General features: G+C 46.2%; 2 protein-coding genes across 2 annotated transcripts in view; one reads left to right on the top strand and one right to left on the bottom strand.

Annotated features, from left to right (window-relative positions):
- The window catches only part of SelT (selenoprotein T), a 33,246-nt gene extending 25,050 nt beyond the window's left edge, over nt 1–8,196 (bottom strand). Inside the window, exons 1-2 of the mRNA XM_077657382.1 lie at nt 7,997–8,196; nt 4,243–4,483 (exon numbers count right to left, since the gene is read on the bottom strand). Coding sequence (XP_077513508.1) covers nt 4,243–4,434 — 192 coding nt within the window. The 5' untranslated portion in view covers nt 4,435–4,483; nt 7,997–8,196. The remainder of the gene's footprint in view (nt 1–4,242; nt 4,484–7,996) is intronic.
- Nucleotides 8,197–8,331: 135 nt separating this feature from the next.
- LOC144124597 (peptidyl-prolyl cis-trans isomerase NIMA-interacting 4) lies at nt 8,332–16,367 on the top strand. The gene is made up of 4 exons (XM_077657381.1): nt 8,332–8,472; nt 9,336–9,489; nt 12,924–13,043; nt 16,138–16,367. Exons 2-4 carry the CDS (start codon nt 9,361–9,363, stop codon nt 16,294–16,296), a joined length of 408 nt encoding a protein of 135 aa, XP_077513507.1. The 5' UTR covers nt 8,332–8,472; nt 9,336–9,360; the 3' UTR covers nt 16,297–16,367.
- The last annotated feature ends 2,505 nt before the right edge of the window (nt 16,368–18,872 follow it).

Raw genomic sequence — 18,872 nt, 5'->3', positions numbered from 1 at the left:
TGTCACGGATGACGCGGCGCTCGCTCGGCGAGACTCGGTACGGTCGCTGACGCAAGGGAGCGTGGGTACCAGTGTCAATTGTGTGAGAGACGGCCAATGCGCGCCCCAAGGAGGGCTGGGAAAGGTCGAAAGAGTTGCGGAAGCGGCAGAGAAGTTCCAAGAGTTGGTCACGGTAAGCGGACGGAAGGTCGGGAGCGATGTTACGACGAAAGACGTCGATGGAAATCGGATCGGGCGCTGTCGCACAACAGGCTAAGGCAGTAACTGGGGAGCAGGCACGGGTATCGGAGAACTCGGAAGCAAGAGCAGGGTCCAGTTCTTCAATAGAGCCGAGGCATTCGCCGCGAAGAACAAACGACGGGTAAGAAAATGGGTTGGTGACATAGATGGCGCAGTGGCCATCGGAAATCGAGACAACGGCGAATGGAATGAGGAGGCGCTGATGGCGAGTGGGTGCTGCGGTAGGTGTGAAAAGAACAGGGCCGCTGAGGAAAGAGTCGGGGCGGAGCGGAACGAGGGCTGAAGAGGAGGGAGGTATGTCGGTGTCGGCAGCTACAAGAAGCTTAGCGGAGCGCACAGGTAGGTCACACAACGAAACATCACACAGGGGAGAAAGCTCAAGTTCCGCACGGGCACAATCAATCACTGCACGGTGGGTCGAGAGGAAATCGCAGCCGAGGATGACATCGTGAGAGCAGGCGGTCAGCACAACTCGATGGTATAGGCGACGTCGTTGATAGTAACGCGGACCGTGCAGGCTGCGATGGGGTGGATGCGCTGAGAGGTGGCCGTACGTAGTGAAAAGTCAGACAGCGGCGTTGTCACCTTACGAAGTTTGCGGCGAAAAGCATCACTAATTACTGACACTGCAGCACCCGTGTCGACGAGCGCGAGAACGGGGACGCCTTCAACAGACACCTCAATCACGTTAGCAGGAGAACACGGAGGACTTAAAAAGTTGGCAAAACACGCAGTTCTTGCCTCCTGAACTGCGGCAGTCAGTTTTCCTCTGGGAGAGGGTCCGGGCGGCGGAGCATCGGAGAAATGGAACGTCGACGAGGGGAAGGCGAGCGACGATTAGGGTACTGGGAGCGATGTGTAGAGGAGGCAGAAGAGACATTAGGCAAGGGCGGCCCGGAATCGTACCGGAAATTGCGCATGAAATCGCCAGAACGAGGAGATCGCTGACGGCAAAAGCGTGCGACATGGCCCGGAAGACCGCAGGAATAGCATATCGGTCGATTGTCCTCGGTACGCCAAGGGTTCGTAGGGTTTCGGCGGGGTCGACGAACCGGGACCTGCGGCAGGGGTATAGACGGCGGTGGAGCATAAAAGGCCGGGCTGCTAGGGTAGGCGGCAGAGGTGGGCGAGCGCCGTGTACCGGTGACTGCTTCAGCATAGGTGAGCGGCGCTGCCACAGGAGGAGGTGGGGGACTGGATGGCAGAACTGCAGCGACCTGCTCCTGAATAACACGACGGATTGTGGGCGTGAGAGATGGCGCCAGGTCGTGCGGAGGGCAAACGGGGTCGGGAAGGTGATGCAGCAGAGAAAGCTGGCGAGCGACCTCTTCGCGGATGAAGTCTTTAACCTGCTGCATGAACAGGGACTGCTCAGCAGACGAGCCACCAAGGGCCAAGCCAGCAAGACCCCCCGCAGGCGCGCCGGACTGCCGCGTAGATGCGCGTTGCTTGTGGAGTTCGTCGAAGCTTTGGCACAGCTGGATGACGGTGGCGACGGAGGTGGGGTTCTTCGCCAGCAGCATCTGGAAAGCGTGCTGATGCGCTCATAGGAGGCCAGCCAATCGTCGACGTCTTGGTCATCGGTGCCACTAAAAGGAGAAGGGTCACGCTGGCGCTGCACCCCGTGACAGAGTACGGTGGCAGGGAGGGGCTGCGATGGTTCACTCGGACCTTCCGGCATGGTGGCGGAGACGAGGAGCGTTCCACTTCGAAGTTCCAGGATGAGGACCGGGACGGGAACCGAGGCACCTCCACCAAGTGTCAAGGCGTTTATTTGAAGCACAGGTCGGTTGGTCTTGGTTGTCCGGCGACACAACGGGCACACTCACAGGCGTCGTTCGAAAAACCCAGCTGCACTTTGTCTGCTTCTTCGTTGTCCCGCTTGAACTCGTCCGCTTCTTCGCTGCGCTGCGCCTGTCGGTCCCATTACAATATATATATATATATATATATATATATATATATATATATATATATATATATATATATATATATATATATATATATATATATATTATGGGTGTTCATACTATACTCTTTATCAGCAGTCTGGGCTTCATACAAGCAAGTTATTTTCCTTTAGCAGCAATCACAACTGTCTTGTTGCAGTCTCTGGCTTTGGGAGCATCGAATACACATGATCTGTAACAAATTACTGGCACATGAATGAATCATAAACTCAGATTTAAAGAGTAGCTTTCTACCATGAAGAGGGGATCAGGAACAACAAGCTGAAAAGCAAAAAGCTTCTCTGCTCGCACTGACACACACGCAAATAAAATGACTGGTCATCATGCAGAACACACAGAGCACAATGCTTAGCACCGAAAGCACCATAAGTGTCTGACAGCACAATGCGCGCGGGGAAGACGTATAACATCACGACAGCTGCACCACAGAACACGGCATGGAGGAAGTGGCCTAACAGAGTTCTGTGCACAAGCAAGCAGGACACGTCACACCGTGAAGGAAAAACAAAACTGTAAAATTCACATCCACCACAACAGCTGCACTCGCGAAACTGTACCAACTGCTAGGAACATGGTGCATTTTGTGCATTGTTGGCTGCTTTGCGTGCATGCATGCTGACAGAGGCAGAATTAGCTCTGCAGCACCATTTACTGCCAAGCCAAAAAGAAAAACAAGAAGATCAGGTGAAGAGCGAACTTGCTTTAGGGGGCCCTGCAACACATTTCATTAAAGGTTGCAAAATATATGTGTAGCACGACGGGCTATACCCATTGGCACCCGTTGGTGTACCATTTGTACCCACTGGCTATATCCATTGGTGTACCACGACGGGCTATACGCATCGTCGCCGGCACTGCAAGGCATTCATGATGCTCAAAAAATCCCTTATAAATTATTTACCACTTGTTGGCCCAATCCACATAACTATCTATGTTTTAAAATGTGCTGCACATCCTTCTAAAGACAGAAAACACAATTAAAATTCGGTGTGTGTACTCCTCTTAAATTCTTTTTTTTCACTGAGTGAACAATGCAATTACTGCCAGTTTGGCATGTGACTTTGTAACTCAACAGGCTTGCTCAGCCTGCTTTCTCTCTCGTACGACACATCACGTAAGGGAGAAAGAAAGGCGAAGGGGGTGGAAAATAACTTTTAGAGTGAAACTGTATGTTTTCCACTGCAGATAGAGCGGCTATATATTAAACACGAATGACCTACAGCATGTGGTCTAACGAATGGGAAAATTTTCCAAACACGTCCAAGAAGAGCACTAGGGTCCTTTGCAAACTCACTAATGTGTTGTCACATGCAAATTAAGAAACTGGCAGGTGATTTCTCTAACAATGGAGTGCATACTGCAACCGCGCAACCACCAACTAGCCCGCCTTTGCCTTTTACATGTTATTTTTCAAAGTTCCAAACATTCCTGTAAAATCACTCAGGCCACACTATCGGGACAGTTGGAGTGCTGCCTACATACTTGTGCATGCAGCTACAATGCATGGTTTTTCCTTGTGATTAGATAATTTCTTCCAAAGCAACTGAAAGGCCAAAAACATACATTAAAGTTCCATTTATAAAGCTTAATTCATGGTGAACAAACATGCAACGTAAACATACACCGAACAAGGTATGTTTTCAAACCTGCTTCACTAAAGAAAAAATTGCAGGTGTCTGACCCACTATAGGACAGGAATGCAAACCTGGCATGTGCTTTAGCTAATAAGCCGAATGTCGGTGATTTGATCATGGGTGACAAATTTTTGTATGACATGAATTTGTAAAAACCCTTGCTGCAATGCAGACTGCGTAAAATGAACAAAATTTTATATGTTCTAAGCACTCTCCTGCACGATAACAGATGCTAAGAATGCAAGACGCAAGATTGCCTGCAGTAGCTTAGCAATGAGCCCACAACAAGCCCCAGAGTCTCTGCAAAAATGATGCTAAAAAAAATTCACATCAACAGTCCTTGACTGCACAAATATGCACAGCAGTTGCGAGGCAGAAATGGATGGATGATAGCATACCTTGTTGGTAAGCATCCAGGTGAAGAAGGTGGGCGTCTGGCCCCAGCCCAGCCTTGTGAACGGGTCAAAGCCAAGCAGCACGAGGGCAATAAGGGCCAGCTTGAGCAGCGACAGGGCATGCGCCAGCTGCATGCGCGGGGGCGGTGGAGGGTATGCATCGCCTTCCACTAGCAGCGATGGGTACTTCTCCATCAGCAGCCCCGCGTACTGCTCAAAGGCCCGTCGGTAGCCTCACGAGTAGCTGCATAAATGAGATGTGTAACCCAATCTCCGGATGGCTCTTTTATACTTGCCACAAAACAGCACGACCCTCCCCTTCTATTTCAGTTGCAAATCACTATCCCAGAGCCCCTTGGCAAAACACCACACTTTTCCGGCCGTTAATAAGCATCCCTGCACAAGGAGCAAAATGCTTTCTTCCCAAAAGGCACTGATGCTACCTTTCCCGGGCAACATGTCATGTCCTGTCACTGCATAAGCATCTCTCCACCCAAGAGCTATATCCATCTACTAATGTAAACTAGTTTGAGAGTACGCCTGCACTGCCCCATGTCAATGAGAAGCATCCTGCTTACAACCAAAAGCTCGAGAAATGCATGGTGCAAATACTTAAAATGCTACATGCTACCTGTGGCACACATTTTTCTCTGCTGTAATACTTTTAGATGCCCCAACTCCTCCTGCAACCATGGGTATAAATAAATTATTGTGAGGCATAAAAAAGAATAAAAATAAAAAAGCCTCTGCCTCGCCTCATTGGTACACACTGACCATGGCTATACAAAAAAAAGTCATCAGATTCAAATAAATGTCGCACCCTACAAAAGTTTCCCAGCAAATGCTTCCGACAGCCCAAAAATTAAACCGCCAGTTGATGAAAACAGACAACTTTCCCGGTCAATGAAAACAAAGTTTGACTTGTAATGAAACAACTTAACTTCCACAGTGCACTACTATTTTTGTTCTATTTTAGGCCAAAAAAGATTTGTGATAATTTGAACAACTTTTGCAAAGATGCGGGGTGTTTAGCTGAAGAATCAATTACAGAGCTCTCTTTTAATTTAAATGAAAAAAAAAAGAAAACAATGCTAGCCTCACACACTGCAATAAAAACCTTTGTTGTACAAGTCTATGTGTTGAGAGAGCAGAGCAGACAGACACTACTTCACAAGAAATGCCCCGGGTAGCTGACACAAGTTTTTTCTTTAGGCACTCAAACAAAACTGCTTTACTAAATAAGCTTCTCAGCTTCGCCACACAATACACTGAGCAGCCGAGGCTTTTCGTGCTGAAATGCAGTTTACAGAGCCACGCAAGAATCTCTAGTTCAGTACAAAGTGCATATGCAATTTCAAATCATGCATGCACCACGATGTTTGCAGCGCTTCACTGATAGTGTGATAACCATTAAGTGAGATAATAAATATGGCACAAGGACATACATAAGCAGTGGCTGGACATAAAGTGCATTCATCTGAATCAACAATCACTATGTGTGTTTCCCTGCCTCACCACCACTAAGTTTTGGCTTTGCACTTTGCCTACAAAATAGCTTTCAAGTTTGTCCCACCACCCTCAGACAAACTGCCATCAATTGCAAATGACAATATCAGAGATTTTCCAAATTCCAAGAGTAGCACTTTAACGAGGCTACACTGTACTGAGCAGGCCACGAGTACAGAAAGAGTGTAATGCCAGAATTCCACACAATTTTTACTTCATAAAAATATACAATAATAAGAGCACACAATCATTCACATACTCTTGGACTTGTAAAGTTTTTTCATTCTGTGGATAACATCCACATGTGAAAGCACGTCTGCGGCAGGTTCAGCGCAGAGCATTTAAGCACACTATAATAGAACATACAGACAGCTGGCAGGAAATCTATGTCACAGTAACACACGCTGTACTCAGTTCTACTTACGTCTCTTGGCACACAGCCAACTAGAAACTTAGTGGTACGTGTTCTGTGCGCTCATGCTTAAAAAACAGCACCAGCAAGCTCGAATGTGAACTTAGGATGGCTTGAAAAATTGCAAACAGTGCCAATGCAAGACAGCAAAGTCCTTCGTAAACTACTGCCTGCATATTTAAACAGCCAAAATAAACTGAACCAGCTGTTCACTGGTTGCATACTACATTCAGATGTGGATGAGTTTCTATCGCCTCACAAGTCCCGAAGTGCCACTACTCGAAAGAATTTGCAATGGCTGAAAACATGCATGCCACCTGTGGAGTTACTTTTACAAAGGACGTCTCTGCATGTACAGAAAATTGCACCCACATTGTACCACGGTTATATTTACATACTGAAATAAATAACTGTGTCAGGATCTCTTTAAGCAACCGCGAACTTTCTACTCTAGCATGCAAACTCATTTTCTCAAGTAGAACATGTTGTTGACATGATTCTCCAGACATGGAAAATTTGTGCATCTGTGCACATGCACACACGGGACAAGTGCCCGTCTTGTGTCCAATCTTGTACGTGTGCATGCTTTATGTTCAACTTTTGCAAAGAAAGATTTTCAGGAGTGGAGGTGTAGTACCTTTCACAACCGTAGCTGGACAAATATGTCACAAGACTGGCCAAGATATGGACAAAGATCGCTAAGTGTTTGCAGTCCAGTACTAAGTAACTGAAGGCCTGAGTGCTCGATTTCGCAAGCATGCAAAGAAAGACGCTCCAAAAGATAGATGTCAGTGCTGTTGCTAGAAAAATCCCACTCGAGCCAAATTTCGGCAGACAGCACACTGTTTTGTTTTAAAAGGCAGCTCGTTGTTTGCTTTACTATGCCCGAGTTCGTTGGCGTCGGTAACTATCTAAACAGCTCGCTTAGGCTGTCACAGCGAGATGCGCACTCGAGAAGCAAATGCTCAATTGTGACAATGATCGGTCACGAGCATGCTAGCTCATCCCGCACAAGCGAAACTGCAATTAGCGACTCACTGGCCCTTTATGTGCATCTCATCGCGGTGCAAACTCCGAAGTGCGCTCTAAAAATGAATAGGCGCTGAAGGCAGCAGCTGAGATCGCAACGGGTCATACGACGTCAGTGCTGTATACACAAGGGCAACGTGGTGCAGCAAGAAATATGTAGCAGTACAAACGACTCATCTTTTTTTTTTTTCTTTCGACGTCACACCACTCGATTGGGGCAGTGACGAAACTCGCGGAGTCGTCTAATCAGGCTCACATCTTTTTCTTCACTGCAGCAATCACCTCCGCAAAAGGTCACGCGGCTGTGAACACCTCCAACCGCCAAAACGAACAGTACATAGGATGACCTCTCGGGTAAGGGACACGACACATCCGACAAAGGCGGGTCGTTACTCTACAAGTGCCGTTCAACCACATAGCAAACGTAACAACAGGCAGCTGCAGCGCTTCCCCCTGCGACCGAAATGGAAAAGAAGACCCGTTACTTTCAATAAAGCTCGCAGGAAAATTCTGAACTGCCTGCCGTTTGAACAACTGCCATGTTGGAATTTTGGGGTCAACGCATCACTTGGAACCACGGTGCGCGATATCCTTATTGCACCGGCGTCGAACGCCTCCAAAGGCCCCGATACAGGCGCGGGCGATGAGCGGATAACACGAGATAAATTGGAATAACTCCTAAAAAGAAAGCAAAGGAAGGTCAAAGGCCGTTCAGGGCCAAATGCGTCCGCAAGATCGCGTGTAGTGCGTAGTTTTTTTCCGTGTAGACCGGAGGAATTGCAGCCGCATCCGACGGAACCGTCTACTCACCAGTAGAGGAACTTTAATTTTGGGTTCGCGAAGTCTGTCTTGAAGCTTGTCTTCGGAATCTCCTTCATCTGTGTCGTACTCTGCTCACCACTGAGAAAAAAATCTTGAAGGCTATACGCGAGAAATAGTAAAAACACGCCACCGTAGAAGAGCTTGGAATTATCGGCCATCTCGCACCGCTGACGAACCGATTCTGGATTGGATTAACACGACTATGATCTATAGAGCTCCGTTCTTCTTCCCGTGAGGTAGCGTTGGTTGGCAAACATTGGCGTTAACAACACCTTTACAGAACAAGTTTAGTAATTGTAGACGCTAAAAATACCGACTTACGCGTACATTAAGTATAATATTTTTGGTATATTTGAATAATTTATCTGCTTGTCCTGTTTTTCAGACATAGTTTTTTTTGTTTACGTTTGTGATAGCACGTGTTCCAGCCGCTCCAGCCGGCGTTCAGTGCAGGTTTTTAAGAGGTAGTAAGCTGGATTTGTGTTGTTTGTCTAAAATATATGAAATTTCCCGCGTTACTAAGTATGTTAATACCATTGCAACATGGCTTCACTTTGCACCAGCTTTGCACTTAATGTTTGATGCCGTCGAAGCGCTTGTCATGAAACCGCTGAGGCTACAGTTATCGTGAAAATTCGGGTCGTTAGAGCAAGCTGTTGGCAGTTAGTGCGAGGTTCCATAGCAACCATAGGCGGCTGACGTTTGACAAGACTGCTCCAAATTCTGACACAGAATCAGCGAGAAGCTGTTCGAGCGCCAGACAGCGGTCAACTCGGGTCGGGTTGACTCGACAAACGTAAACCAGTGAATGAGTAAATCAAACTGTACCCATTGCGCTGGCGTCCGGGGAATCGTAAATTATAAGGGGCTTATGTTGGCGCAGCAATGTGCCACTGCCCGCACACAAGCACAGTTTGCTTTTAAATTCTACGTCTTCGTTTGTCGCTTCATTGTAGGTGGGGAGTGGCGGTGTGTGTGTGGCAGGCCTCAAACATTTTGATCCTTCCTGCACGGGCAGTTGTCCGCAATGTGCGCAGAAGTCTTCGGACATCTACCACATGGTGTGGGCCTGCCCATCCAACCCAGCTATTCCCCGTCATCCCAACCCCACTAAGGAGGACTGGGAGGCGACCCTGCTCGGCTGCCATGACCTGCAGGCCCAAAAGGCCTTGGTCGAGCGCGCCCGGGTAGTGGCCGACGCCACTGGGCTCCCGTACTAGGGACCCTACCTAGTATTTGTAAGGGCCGGACTCTTAAGGACAGGCTAACGTATACACCTCCATAAACTTCTCTTTTGAGAGCAATAAAAGTTTTTCACCACCACCAGGCCGCCGCCGAACGCAAAAGTCGGGATGCCGCCAAAAGGCAAAGGCGGCGACGCCAAAGGAGCCAAGGGCGGCAAAGCTGCGGCCAAAGGCGCCGGCGAAGAAGCGTCCGACTCCAAGGGTGGCAAGCAGAGCAAGGGAGGAACCGCCGTCAAGGTGCAGTGCGCTCTCATTCCCGCGCTGATCCTTGGACAGCCGGAGTAACTGGAAACTGTCGCGAGCGTGCTCACTAGCTCCTTGCAAAGTGTAGGTAATAGGTCATATATGACTGTGCACTTTAACTGTTTGTTTTAAACATACTACAGCCTCACATGAGGCCATGGCAAAGCAGTGGAATGCTGAACCTGAATCGAAGAGGGCTGAAGGGGTTAGCTATAGATGAATAAGTAGCAGGCAAGCGTGGATTTTGTTAATTTACAAAGTGAAATTCGGCTGTGCGGAAATATCTGCAGCGGAATCGAAGTCTGCTTGAGAATTTAACTGGCATACATGAAGAGGTATGGAGGGCTTGTGGCATTAAATTTTTTGAAGAAGCTTCACGGGGCCATGAGAGATGCCATGGGAGAGGGGTTTGGAATAATTTCGACTACCTGGGGTTCTTTACCTTGCACTGACCTCGTTTCAAAGGGTGCACTGCTAACATTGCACAGCACATGGGTGTTTTTTACATTTTATCTGTATCAAAACTAAGGTTTTAATTGCATTTATGGAAGTGTAATGGCAGCGCAACTAAGAGCAAGTAGGAGATGATAAGACATACAAGTTGAAAGCATTTCAGGTAGTGCAAGGTTGCATAGCATTTAATGTGCTGCTCAAGAGTATGCTAACTTCCTTTCAAGAGCATTGCCTTTTTGACTCCTGTTGATAAAGAACTTTTTTTTTGGCACAGGTGTCATTTGCCAGACCTTCCTCTTGTTAAATTTGTTGCAACATAAGTCCACATATACGAACAGAAAAATAAATGTCCAGTCAGGTATGTACTTCTCAAGGTGGTTAGCGCACGCTCACAGACGGCGAATCACACTGGAACCACATTTCGCTTTCTATGTGATTTGTCTTTTTGTTCAAAATAACCTGGACCGACAAGGTCAGACCGAAGTTCTACTGAAGTGCTTTTCACGATGCAAACTACTTATGCCAGAATGATCATCTGAAGTTGTGCTGTGCGTATTTGGCAGTATTGGTTCTGAAGCTGCATCAAAACGATTGTTACTTTTACTACAAACAGTTTTGCAAATGATCGCACCTGTAGAGCACGTGCAGTTACCTGCATTCTTATTTTGGCCTCATGCAGTTTTGGTCTGTGTGTCTTTATTATTGCACCAAAGCATATGTGTGTGTGCAAAGTGATGTGTGTTTGTGCCATACAGCAAGCACTGCCTTTGTCATGATTCATTACAGGCTTATAGCTTTGCGTTTCCATGGGCTTACATCCTAGAAGCAACTGCTCTGCAATGCTTGGCTATGACAGGACTAGAGAACAGTAACAGCATATAAACTTGCACAACTGGTGCAGACTGTTAACTGATTTTTAATGATGAAAGCAATAGGAGATACGAAGAGAAACATGATCACATGGTTTCATACGTTGCAACACAAATGCACACAGCTGCCTTGCATGGTATCTTTTTTTGACACTGTGCCCACATCAGGAACAGGTGATGAGTCCCTGTGGCATCAATATCTTCACAGTCATGTTTATTGAAATTTCTTTTGGCTTTTGATTTTGAGGCCCATGCTTGTTGACCGCTGGGCTCGGGACATATGGCCGACATGGCATCACACTGCTTTCGATTTATGTGTTGTTCAGCATGGCAGTGTACACTTCTGATTAGCTAGTGAAGGAATGTTAACTTAAGGTTTCAAAAAAAAAGGGACGCCAAATTTTTAGTGAGGTGCTCTTTTCTTTGAAATGGTGCACAAGACATTACTGTACCTGGATCACCATGTGAAATTTGCGTGGGCCCACTTAATAAAATATAATTCAGTTTCTTCTCTCTTTCTGAACTGATGAACGGTGGCTATGACATCACAGGCGAGTTGAGACTGTGTCGGGGTCATGTGGGGGATACAAAAATGATGACGTAGTAGCTGCTTCTCCATTTGTTGTCCTGCTGGCTTTTGGCTAGTCCGTCATAAGAGCTGGATTGAATTAAAATGATGAAGCAGCACTTATATTGCAGTTTTTTCTTGTCTCAAATTACCTCACTGTTGTCTCAACTAGCCTGTGATGCCACAGTGACCGTTCAGATTGTTTAAATCTAGTCTGAAACATGCAAGGAAGAAATTTAAGTACAAATTATTTACTGCGCATGGATGAATTCCATGCAGAGATTTACATATGCTAATGCCTTGTGCACCACTCCAAAGAAAAAACTGCAGGGAACACCCAAAATCTGCCTGAAGAGTGTGACGTGATAGCATTAATGGGTTAATGCCCATAGATGCGGAATTTGGTATTCTCTACTTTACATTTATAGATCGCTGAGAATCCTCATACCTCTCCTGGCACACTGGTGAAGCGGTTAAGCTATGCGCCACTCTCCTGCAATATATATGCCCCACCACTGAGGCTTGTGAGATTCAGGTTACTCTTCCCGAGCAACCTCTCGCGACCAATTATATTTAACTGCCACCCACCACAGTGCTGTTTTCTCACAATCTGGTGGGCAGGTTGTGATGACATCACAAGGTTACGTGACCCAGGCGGCTCACCTGCCTCCTAGGTTGCTCCTCTGGGGATTTCTCTTGGATTTTTCACTCATGGCAGACACCGACGACAATGATGGCTTTTCAGCGACATGGGGCCCTTAACATTATCACGTTAAAAAAGCACACAACCAAAAGTTTGGTGTCTCGACTCCTCCCAGTTTTGTCTGTTAGTTATTTCTTTACCTTTTCGTTATGGAAACCAGGATAGGCTTGGCTAAAATAATGACTTGCCACTTGAGTGGACAGCCCCCTAGTTACGAGGTACAGATTGAAGTCGGTAACATTGAAGTCCTGTGCAGGCTAGTCTGTTCATGATTGAAAAACCAGTTGCATGAGGGGGAACAAGGATTACCAAGAGGCACGAGTGACCCGACTATGCCAGAACACACCTCTCCTGTCGACCCTATGTTGTGTTCATTCCTCTCCCAATGGGCGCCTGCAGCATTCCTTGAAACGCGAAGGCCACTTGACACCTTTTATGCACAGTCATAGAAGCAGGAACAAATTCACACACCCAGAAAATACGGAAAGATATATTAAGATTTTCAAACCAATATTAGTGGTGCTTGTAGCATAACATGGAAAAAAATAAAGAAATGGGCTCACAATAGAGGATGTTGTCATGTACAGTACATCCCGGATTGCACTGCCAGATATCACATGCAATCAGTAAACAGGTGCGCATCAATTTACCTTCTCAAATTTTCACTTTATCTGCATCGTTGAAAAATTTTACCAGGGAGAATAATTCGCATACTTTGTAATTTGCTGAGAGTAGTGTAATGAAGTGACGCCAAACGGCTGAAGTCAGTGTGACTTCAGCCTATGTAACAGCAGCCCTATGTAACCAGTGTGTGTGTCCTGTGTGATCACTGCAGGTGCGGCACATCCTATGTGAGAAGCAGTCCAAGGCCCTGGAGGCTTTGGAGAAACTCCAGGGGGGCATGAAGTTCAACGAGGTGGCCGCCGCTTACAGCGAGGACAAGGCACGCCAGGGGGTGAGTGTACTGCTTTCCCGCCATACCCTATGGCGGTGCAGGCAGTGATGTTTTGTTGAGCACAAAATGATTCTTGCTGGCTCTCTGCGAGGAGCAAGAGAGGGCAAACACACAATCCAACAGAAGTGTGGGTGGGCTCTCTGACAGAAGCCCTTATAGACCTTGCATCACACTAAACACCGAGGCCAAAAGACCTAGTCAAAGGGACAACCGCAAGACAGAAACACTTGAGCAGTAATCACGAAGGAGTGTACAATGAAAACGAGCTGAAGCCAGTCACGCACGTTTCAAGAAAGTTAACTTCCTTGTCTCTTGAGTCCAATTGGTGGCATGCGCACACATGCACCATTGCATCCCAGTTTGCACGAAAGAATTTTTTTCTGTGTGCATTCATTCCTCTCCATCCTGTATTCTCACAGAGGACTGAGGGTCTCCCAACTTCAAAGTGACATATCGACCAGTCTGCATCCAAACACACTCTGGCAGAAGTCGGCAAAATCTGAAGGAAAGGCAAATGCATTGAATAAACAACGAACTATGAACTGAGCTGGCAGTCAAATCATGTAGATTCAATAAAATAATAACAGTGAGGCTTATGCTAGCTCTATCTTTGTTTGTATGGTGGGAATACGTAGTGCCACCTACTTTGCTGGGAAAGTCTTAGAGTTACGACAAAAGGACTTCCGAGACAAGAACAAGTTTTGTTGTTAAGGTGTCGGCTAGTGAACTGGGGCCTCCCTCTCACCACTGGTTCATATGGTGTTTTGTGAGAAGTCCATCTTCCCTGCTCTCTCTCTAACAGTAATTAAAGGAAGTTATTTTCTAATTTCGTCTCCCTGTGGTCAGTGAGTGATGTTCAGCGGAACAGCATGGTAGTGTCTAATAAAAGGAAGCATTATTTGCTCAGTCAAGGAAAATTTGAACAAAGTATTTGGCCCAGTAGCCTACATTGCTAGTATCTGGTACAACACAAAACGACATTTGGTCAACCGCATAACAAAATGTGTAAACTAAGGTTTCAGCAAAATGCAAACAGTGAAATAAGAGAGTGAAATCACCAGTGTCCAGTCGAATACAAACAAGGCATCTGGGCAACTGCATAATGGAAGTGCAAACCAACATTTGAACGAAATACAGTCATCAAATTTAAACAAAAAGCGAAACCACAACCTTGCTTGATTGTAGAAGAAAAATAACTTCGAAGAAGCTTAAAATTTCTGACAGAGTTTAATTTCTATAGTCAGTGTATTCCTCCAGACCTCCATCCCAATGAATTCAATTAATCACTCGTATTTTTATACATTGGCAAATTAGAATTACGGTTAGTACCATATCTTGTGTTGTGAACAGGAAAATTGAATTAGTGAAGAGTGTAGGTTGCTATGGCAGCCCAGGGAGGCACAGCTAGGTATTTGTCCCTCCAGTCTGCCTGCGTGCATTGCTGTCAGTAGGGTTGGAAGACTTGCACCGTATTATTTATGATGCTCAGCGCCTGGGACATACTATTTATTGCAAAGTTGTGTACCTTGTCAGAAGTGTTAGGCACTGCCAAATTGTTGGCACAAGTAGAACCTGCTTTGGTGGCCGTGGTGATAGTGGCATTGCAGAAAGGAGTTACTTTCCTCTTTCTCTCTTCCTTGAAATTTTGATGGAATTGGTAAGTGCTGTAGATGGTGATTCTAATCAAAAGGCCCCGATCTCGCCTTGTTTCTTCTTCCAGGATCACTGGGCACGTTTTCTTTCATCCCATCTCGTTTTCTCCACAAATCATGACACAACAGTCTGTAAGCAACATGGCCACTTCTAGGCAGGCCTTCATGACTTCTTTGCATTTTCTGGACTTCTGAGAATCTTTCCCTTGTGCCTCTACTATTACACTGTGAAAGAGTCTGTTGTGGTGAGGGCTCCCGGCTGAAGCGACCCCCCTGTTGAGTTTATGGCTTTTCCTATTCCACACACCTATATTTGCAATGTAAAAACCCAACGGTTCACACTGTCACACAAACATGAACTCATCGTCTCGCAATAACGCGGGTCCTCAGGTGCCCATGTGATGACCGCATGGCCGGCACAGTTCCACTGACAAAAGCAAAGCAGTTCACTGGAGAGTGTGGGCTGCAAGCCCCTCGTTGCCTTCTACGAACTGGCTAGGTGGGCGAAAGCAAGAATAGTGCCTTCTGGTTTCCTTTCTTTGGTACTTTGGGGACTGTGAAGTTTGGAAAACAAGAGCAGTCTTTTCTGCTGCCCCTGGTAAGCTGGGGACATCTTACTATAAACTGTGGTTTTCGTGCTGAGAAGCAGCCAGTTCCAAAGTGCAAATAGCTGTGATTGAACTTGAAACAGGTTTGGAAACTGTGAGTTATGCCTAGTGGCAGTGGTGCGCGCTGCATTTGTGGGGAAAATGAAAGTGCTGGCCCTGTTGGGGTATGTCAGCTGGCCATTCTGGGCAGCTTGCTAAGTGCTCATTCGGGTGTGAACTTGATTGTGGGTGCGAGCCATATGCATTTCTGGCAACAAAAACTTGCGACCAGAGAAAACTACAGTAGCTCGTCTGAATGTGAAGTTGGGCTAGTCTGTTTTCCATGTCTTACGAAGTTTGCGCGAAAGACTGGACAAACGGAATAGACAATATGAGCGCTACTTCTGTCAGTGTGCAGGAAAATGGGGCTACTTTGATGACACTCAACACTTTTTGCATTATGAGCTTAATGCCTAATGAAGCATGTATGAGACTGCAGTTATGTTTTCATATGTGCTGAATGTTTTTTTTAGGAGTGATCCCCCATCCCGAGCAAATTGACTTGCCCAGGACTGTTTTGTCATCTCTCATAGCACAGCAAATTCATTGCTGTGTTGCTGCCTGCACTTGATGTTTCCAAAGCTTATCTACTTACAAATGCTTCATTGCTGGTTCGATTTAAGCAGTGCATGTGCTTCCTTTTCCTGTGCTGTTTTCCATCTGATGTTATGACAGTCAGAACAGGTTAACTAACCAATAAGGGCTTTGGTGATAACCTTACCACACATGAAATTGAGCACAGGGCATGGCATTGAAAGGTGAAAGGTCACAACCTGCCCGGTGTTATGCCCGCAGGGTGACTTGGGCTGGATGACGCGGGGCTCCATGGTGGGGCCGTTCCAGGATGCAGCCTTTGCACTACCCACCAGCAGTATAGCCAGCCCTGTCTACACAGACCCACCAGTGAAGACCAAGTTTGGCTACCACATCATTATGGTTGAGGGAAAGAAATAGCCCTTTGCGCACTGATCTCAAACCACTTCTTACATCTTTTGTTTTACAATAAATGGTGCACCTTAATCAAGGCCGCCGGATAGTATGTGTACAACAGCAAGCTGAATAAGTTCAGCTTGTCATTCACTTAGACATAGGAAGGCTTATGCATTCTTTCTTGCTTTTTAGTATTGCCAATTTTTTTTGTAGGCGCTGTGTTGTTATCAGGTTATGCATCTGGTACCTTGCGAAGGTGGGTAAGAAGCAGGCTGATGACCACGCGGTAGGTGACTATGGGATAGGCTCTAGAAATAGCAGGGGAGAGTTATTAGTCGAATTCGCGGATAGAAATAATTTACAGATCATGAATACCTTCTTCCGCAAACGAGAAAACAGGAAGTGGACCTGGAAGAGCCCCAGTGGTGAGATTAAAAATGAAATCGACTTCATAATATGCGCTAAACCTGGCATCATTCAGGATGTGGCCGTCCTCGGAAAGGTGCGTTGTAGCGACCACAGAATGGTAAGGTCTAGAATTAGCTTAGACTTGAAGAGGGAACGGAAGAAGCTAGTGAAGAAGAAGACCATTAAAGAGTTAGCCGTAAGAGGGAAAGCACAGGAGTTTAGGATAGCGCTGCAAAACAAATATTCGGCTTTAACTGAGGAAGATGATCTTGATGTTCATTCAATGCACGATAATCTGACATCAATAATTACGGAGTGCACAGTAGAAGTAGGCGGTAGGACAGTTCGAAAAGATACCGGGAAGCTATCTCAGGTGACGAAAGATCTGATTAAGAAGCGCCAAAACATGAGGGCATCTAACCCTACCGATAGAATAGAACTAACGGAGCTATCAAAGTTAATAAATAAGCGCAAGGTAGCCGACATAAGGAAGTTTATTAAGGAGAGAATCGAGCATGCTATAAAGAATGGACGTAGCCTAAAAACAGTGAAGAGGAAACTAGGCATAGGTAAAAACCAGATGTATGCATTAAGAGACAAGCAGGGCAATGTCATTAGCAATATGGATAAGATAGTTAACGTAGCCGAAGAGTTCTACACAGACCTGTACAGTAGCCAATGTAATCAGAGCGTTAATGAGAAAGACAGCAGTGCACAGCAATGCGTCATCCCGCCAGTAACGAAAGATGAAGTAAAGAAAGCCTTAGAAGCAATGAAAAGGGGAAAAGCAGCTGGGGAGGATCAGGTAACAGCAGATCTGTTGAAGGATGGAGGGGACATCGTGCTAGAAAAACTAGCCACCCTGTATACGCAATGCCTTATGACCTCGACTGTACCAGAAGCTTGGAAGAATGCAAACATTATCTTAATTCATAAGAAGGGAGACGCCAAGGACTTGAGAAATTACAGGCCGATCAGCTTACTATCCGTTGCCTACAAAGTATTTACTAAGGTAATCGCTAATAGAGTCAGGGCAACGTTAGACTTTAATCAACCAAATGATCAGGCAGGCTTTCGTAAAGGATATTCCACAATAGGTCATATTCACACTATCAATCAGGTGATAGAGAAATGCGCAGAATATAACCAACCTCTATATATAGCTTTCATTGATTACGAGAAAGCATTCGACTCAGTGGAAACCTCAGCAGTCATACAGGCATTGCGTAATCAGGGGGTAGAAGAGCCTTATGTCAAAATACTGGAAGATATATATAGCATCTGCACAGCTACTATAGTCCTCCATAAAGTCAGCAATAAAATTCCAATAAGGAAGGGCGTCAGGCAAGGAGACACGATCTCGCCAATGCTGTTCACCGCATGTTTACAGGAGGTATTTCGAGGCCTGAATTCGGAACAGTTGGGAATAAGAATAAATGGAAAATACCTAAATAATCTGCGATTTGCTGATGACATTGCCTTGCTGAGTCACTCAGGAGGTGAACTGCAAATCATGATCAATGAGTTAGACAGGCAGAGCAGATCGATGGGTCTAAAAATTAACATGCAGAAAACCAAGGTAATGTTCAACAGCCTAGCAAGGGAACAACAGTTCACAATTGGCAGCGAGAGCCTAGAAATTGTGCCGGAATACGTCTACTTAGGGCAGGTAGTGACAGCTGATCCGGATCATGAGAGGGAGATAACTAGAAGGATAAGAATGGGGTGGAGCGCATATGGCAAATTCTCGCAGATCATGAGTGGCAGTTTACCAATTTCCCTCAAGAGGAAAGTGTACAACAGCATAATCTTACCGGTACTCACCTACGGGGCAGAAACGTGGAGGCTAACGAAAAGAGTTCAGCTTAAGTTAAGGACAACGCGGCGAGCTATGGAAAGAAAAATGATAGGTGTAACGTTAAGAGATCGGAAGCGGGCAGAGTGGGTGAGGGAACAAACACGGGTTAATGACATCCTAGTCGAAATCAAGAGAAAGAAATGGGCTTGGGCAGGGCATGTAATGCGAAGGCAAGATAAGCGCTGGTCCTTAAGGGTAACGGAGTGGATTCCAAGAGAAAGTAAGCGTAGCAGGGGGCGGCAGAAGGTTAGGTGGCCGGATGAGATTAAGAAGTTTGCAGGCAAAGGGTGGATGCAGCTGTCAAAGGATAGGGTTAATTGGAGAGACTTGGGAG

The sequence above is a fragment of the Amblyomma americanum genome, chromosome 3, assembly GCF_052857255.1.
Source record: "Amblyomma americanum isolate KBUSLIRL-KWMA chromosome 3, ASM5285725v1, whole genome shotgun sequence".
NCBI classification, from domain to species: Eukaryota; Metazoa; Arthropoda; class Arachnida; order Ixodida; family Ixodidae; genus Amblyomma; species Amblyomma americanum.
The sequence above is the reverse complement of the archived record's forward strand: the minus strand, read 5'-3'. Positions and strand labels throughout refer to the sequence as shown.

Coding starts and splice junctions, on each gene's coding strand:
- LOC144124597 (XM_077657381.1), top strand. CDS start 9,361: ATGCCGCCAAAAGGCAAAGGCGGCGACGCCAAAGGAGCCAAGGGCGGC. Junction 9,490..12,923: donor AGGGAGGAACCGCCGTCAAG/GTGCAGTGCGCT, acceptor TGATCACTGCAG/GTGCGGCACATCCTATGTGA. Junction 13,044..16,137: donor AGGACAAGGCACGCCAGGGG/GTGAGTGTACTG, acceptor TTATGCCCGCAG/GGTGACTTGGGCTGGATGAC.